The sequence below is a fragment of the Natrix helvetica genome, assembly GCF_964273705.1.
Source record: "Natrix helvetica genome assembly, chromosome: 2".
In the NCBI taxonomy this organism is placed as follows: Eukaryota; Metazoa; Chordata; class Lepidosauria; order Squamata; family Natricidae; genus Natrix; species Natrix helvetica.
This window is the reverse complement of record NC_138552.1, coordinates 72,660,679-72,665,419: the sequence shown is the minus strand read 5'-3', so window position 1 is coordinate 72,665,419 and position 4,741 is coordinate 72,660,679. Positions and strand designations below refer to the sequence as shown.

The window sequence follows — 4,741 nt, the reverse complement described above, 5'->3', positions numbered from 1 at the left end:
ACAGTGGAAGTCATTTATCATGGAATCACAGTATTGGAAAGTGACGTTTAGACCATTTCTTTTTCTTGGGGGGAAAAAAAAATCATTTAAGCCACACTTCTGTTTTTGATCTTTTCAGAATGGCAAAGAACGCACATAATGATGGTGGGGGAGATGATACAAGTTTTAACTTTAGCTGGAAAATGTTCACCAGCTGGGATTATTTGATTGGCAACCCTGAAACAGCAGATAATAAATTTGCATCCATAACTACTAGCTTTAAGGTAATCTTTGCTCACAGTTTGTTCAGAGTAATCAAGTGAGAATAATGGAATTTTACTGACAAGAGTGATATTACCTTATTATTGCATATATTACTATATATATTACTGTGAAATCAAAATCTGAATCCGTCAGTAGCAAGGCCATCTTGTAATGCAGTTAATTGTGTTACTGACAACCTGTAGAAATTCAGTAGACACAATATAGGGATCATCCTGTTTCTTTGTTACTTCCCCTCCTCGGGACCATATAACTACTTCGTGAATGAATAACTAGCGCTAATTACTAACCTGCTGAGCAGGTATGGAAACACATTTATGCAGACATACATACACTTTTGCACTTTATCATTTCATTATTTTATCCGAAATGTAAAATTCATTTCCACAGTAACATTTAACATGTAATTTTACAGAGAATACTACATGGATCCACAGAATCATCCAGATTCCACACTTTCTTGTCTATGAAATTCAGAAAAAAACCAGTCCAACACACTTATTGCCACTCAGTATTGTCCCAAAGCCAAACTGATCCAAATTCAATCAATAATACCATGTAATGGCAACAAGGGAGCTGGTTTGGATTTTTCTGCATTTCATAGGCAAAAGAAGAGGTAATTTTGACTGTTTCTATTAGACACATCTAATATTCCTTGTTTCTAATATTACATGCTTAATGTTACTGTGGAAATGACTTTTACACTCTTGGTCCTACCTGAAGAACCTCTGACCTATATTTCAGACAACCAAACCTGTCAGATAAAATGATAAGGTGTAGAGTTGTAGTTGCAGTTTACATCTACATATAGACATGCTCAGCAGATTAGTAATTAGTGCCTAAGCCTTCTAGTTATTCATTCACAAAGTAGTTATATAGTCCTGTCAATTAATTTTAATATTTGGATTCCCTTGTATATTATTTTCATGGTATTATAGTGAATATTTACTTTCATGGATGTTTGAAAATGTCCATGCTTTTTAATTTGTACTTGGTAGCATCTTTTAATAATTGTGCAATATGCAGGGCCTTAATAAAGATAAATGTACAGAAGAGCAAAAAGCATATTCTGGCTGTAGATTTTCTTTCTTTTTGGCTGGTATCCTGATTCTTTTCCATTTGCTTACTTGTACTATTTTTGTTTTAATGTGTCAAATAAGCACAGGAAGCCATTGTGGAGGAACAAGAAAGCCGTAAAGAAGAGAATATCCACTTGACTCGATTCCTGAGGGTCCTCGCCAATTTCTTTGCTTTGTGCACCTTGGCTGGGAGCGGCTACCTTATTTACTTTGTTGTGAGGCGATCCCAGAAGTTTGCTCTAGAAGGCATTGAAAACCATGGATGGTGGGAGAGGAACGAAGTGCGTTCCACTAGCATGCTTTGTTTTCTAAAACAAATATGATTAGAAGAGCTAGAATTATGCAGGAAAAAATAAATGCAGGTAATCCTTGACTTAGAACAGTTCATTTAGTGACTGTTATAACACTAAAGGAAGTGCCTTACAACTATTTTCATCACTTATGACCATGGCAGCATCCCTGTGATCAGATGATCAAAGTTCAGATGCTTGGCCACTGACTCACACTTATGACGTTTGCAGTGTCCCGGGGTCAGGTGGTCACTTTCTGCGATCTTAACGGGAAAGCCAGATTCACTTAACAATTGGGTTACTAACTTAACAACTGCAGTGATTCACTCAACCACTATGGCAGGAAAGGTTGTAAAATGGGGCAAAACTCACTTAACAATCATCTCACTTAGCAACATAAATTTTGGGCTCAACTGTGGTCATAAGTTGAGGACTTCCTGTACTTTGAAGAGGAGATCATTTACTATTATTAGTCTAACACAATTAAATCAGAAGAATAGAGTGTACTGATAAATAAATTATATCAGTTTATATTTGGAGAAGAGAAGGTGCCTGTTATATCATAATTTGATCCTTATTTATACTTAGCTGCTTCAGGATGTATGTGTTTGCATAGCTTGTTACTTTTTCATTTTCAGAATGGACATAAAGTAATTGTAATGTTATTGAAATGATTTTTTTCGTAAGAGGTTTTGGATTGCCTCTACGATATTCTCACGTTTAACTTTCACAGAACAGAACAAAATAATCCAGGGCTATAAAGTCCCATAAATTTCAGTGAGAAATATCTATGACTTAAGTTAGGATGGATGGACTCTTATCACCTTGGTGAATAGCTTGGTGAAAATTGCACTTAAATACTCGCTGTTTCTATGTAACGCTGTGGCCTCAGTTGTGCTGAAGTAATGCAATTGCAAAATGTGTTGGGCTTTCCAACATCATTTCAGTCAAATGTGAAATCCAACCGTATAACAGATCTGCTACTGCAAGTGAGGAACACATGCTCTCGTCAGAGTTGGAATGCAATATTTGGTGACTACAGCACGAGATTTCCACAATCTATATATACTATGCTTGATATTATTAGGACTGTGAAATGCTTTTCAGAATCTAGGAAGAGTTACACAATAAAACTCTAATATTCAGAGTTATTCAATGTTATAATAATAGATTGTCTGAGGGGTCCTTGATGCTCTCTGATCTGATCTTTCTTGCAGTCTGAACTAGCACTGATGATGTTACCTAGTTTGGGTAATGAAACGTCTGCAAGAAAACAACCAAGATCAGAGAGCACCAAGGAACCCTCATTTCAATCCTGAGCTACAAATATTCTCCTTTACTAGATTGTCTATTGCTAATCTAGATTCTGAATCCAGAATATGCAAAATAGATGGTCTTGCTTCAGTGCAAGACTAGAGTTCCCATTACTTGGGAAAGAGTTCTGTTCTAGCTTGCGACCAGTGGTGGGTTTCAAATTTTTTAGAACCTCTTCTGTAGGTGTGGCCTGCTTTGTGGGAGTGGCTTGCCAGCCATGTGACTGGGTGGGAATGGCTTGCCAGCCATGTGACTGGGTGGGCTTGGCCAACTTGTAAAATGTGGTGAAACTCACTTAACAACGCTCTTGCTTAGCAACCAAAATGTTGGCTCAGAAATTCTGGCATTGAAGTGTGCAAGTCTTAAACCTGTCAAGTTACAAGACCCTTGCACCCCTAACCCTTTAGAAAAAAACCCCCAGGGGTGTTCAAACTTGACAGCTTTAAGACTGGTGGACTTCAACTCCCAGAATTCCTCCTCTCGCTCTTCATCTTGATGTGCAATGGGCGGGGGGGGGGGGGGGTAGCTGGAACCGGTTCTAAACAGCACTGTAGATTTGTGGAACCTCTTCTATAGAAGAGGTTAGAACTGGCAGTTAGACTATTAAGACATGTATCACCAGTGGTGGGTTCCGGATCCCGTTCCAACTGATACGGTTGGAATGGGTCTGGCGTCGCCCAAATGGACGTGTTCAGTGCACGCATGCAGTGCACGCATGCGTTGTAGCTGCAAACGACGCTTCCGCAAGCCTCCATGACGCTCCAGCTTCTTGGCAGAGTGCATATGCGCGGAAGCGCTGAAAGCTTTAAAACATGGTAAGGAACTCGGGCGGGCGGGTGGGCCCTCTGGAGCACCATACCGGAATGGTACCTGGTGCTCCGTGCAGGCTCCGGTATGCCTATACCCGGGCGTATCACCTGCCACCCACCACTGTGTATCACTCATCATAACTTTATATCCTGGTTTCATTCAAATGGTTCTCTAAACATGGTTTGGAGCAGAAATGGTATTCTATCAGTTTGAACCGGATCGGCCGAACCGGTAGCAGAAATTGTGGGTGGCTTTGTCCACCCATGTCCGGTTCTATGGCATCCAATTTAGGCCATTTTTTTTGCCAAAAATGCATGTACGGAAGGATCTGCGCATGTGCACAAGGATCTGCACATACATGGAGGCAGCACGGGTGTGTGAAGTGAGTGTGCGCATGCACGCTCACATTTGCAAATCTGTAGGGAAGGTAAGTGTATACCACCCCTGGTTTGGAGGATCACAAATGAAGACACTTCACACATTTGTCTCCTTTTACATGTGAGACTTGGGTCCGTGATTCCTATTTGAATTAAATATATCTCATATTGTAAAACCACTTGATTTTAGTGGCCCTTCCAAATCTGACTGCAAAGATGGTTTATAATCCTGCTTCATTAGGCCTGTTCAGTGTACAGTTACTTGGTTTCAAAATCGTGGCAAAATGGGTTTTAATACAAACACTGAACATTTGGACAGCATTAGGGGCTGAAGAGATTACTTTCAAGTGAAGTGGTTTAACCAGCAGAATATAATTTGTCATCCCATGCAGAAGCACATAAATAATGAATTCTGCTAGCATCTGTTTCTCAAGATATTTATTAGCTCAAAAATTGAATTATTAAAGTCCCACTGCTGCTATCATTCATAAAAGCAAAGTCTCACAAGATGTTTCTATAGACAGAAAAATAAAATAAAATGAAATGTTGATTTGTGGATTCAATGATTAGAAATATATAGGGCTATAAAAACAATGGAGACAAAAAAAAT

The 4,741-nt window shown here is 39.2% G+C and overlaps 1 protein-coding gene across 1 annotated transcript in view; it reads left to right on the top strand.

Moving 5' to 3' along the window:
• The window catches only part of TMC1 (transmembrane channel like 1), a gene marked incomplete at its 3' end in the record, with an annotated part of 59,849 nt that overhangs the window by 28,282 nt on the left and 26,826 nt on the right, over positions 1–4,741 (top strand). Inside the window, exons 10-11 of the mRNA XM_081943833.1 lie at positions 119–263; positions 1,427–1,621. Coding sequence (XP_081799959.1) covers positions 119–263; positions 1,427–1,621 — 340 coding nt within the window. The remainder of the gene's footprint in view (positions 1–118; positions 264–1,426; positions 1,622–4,741) is intronic.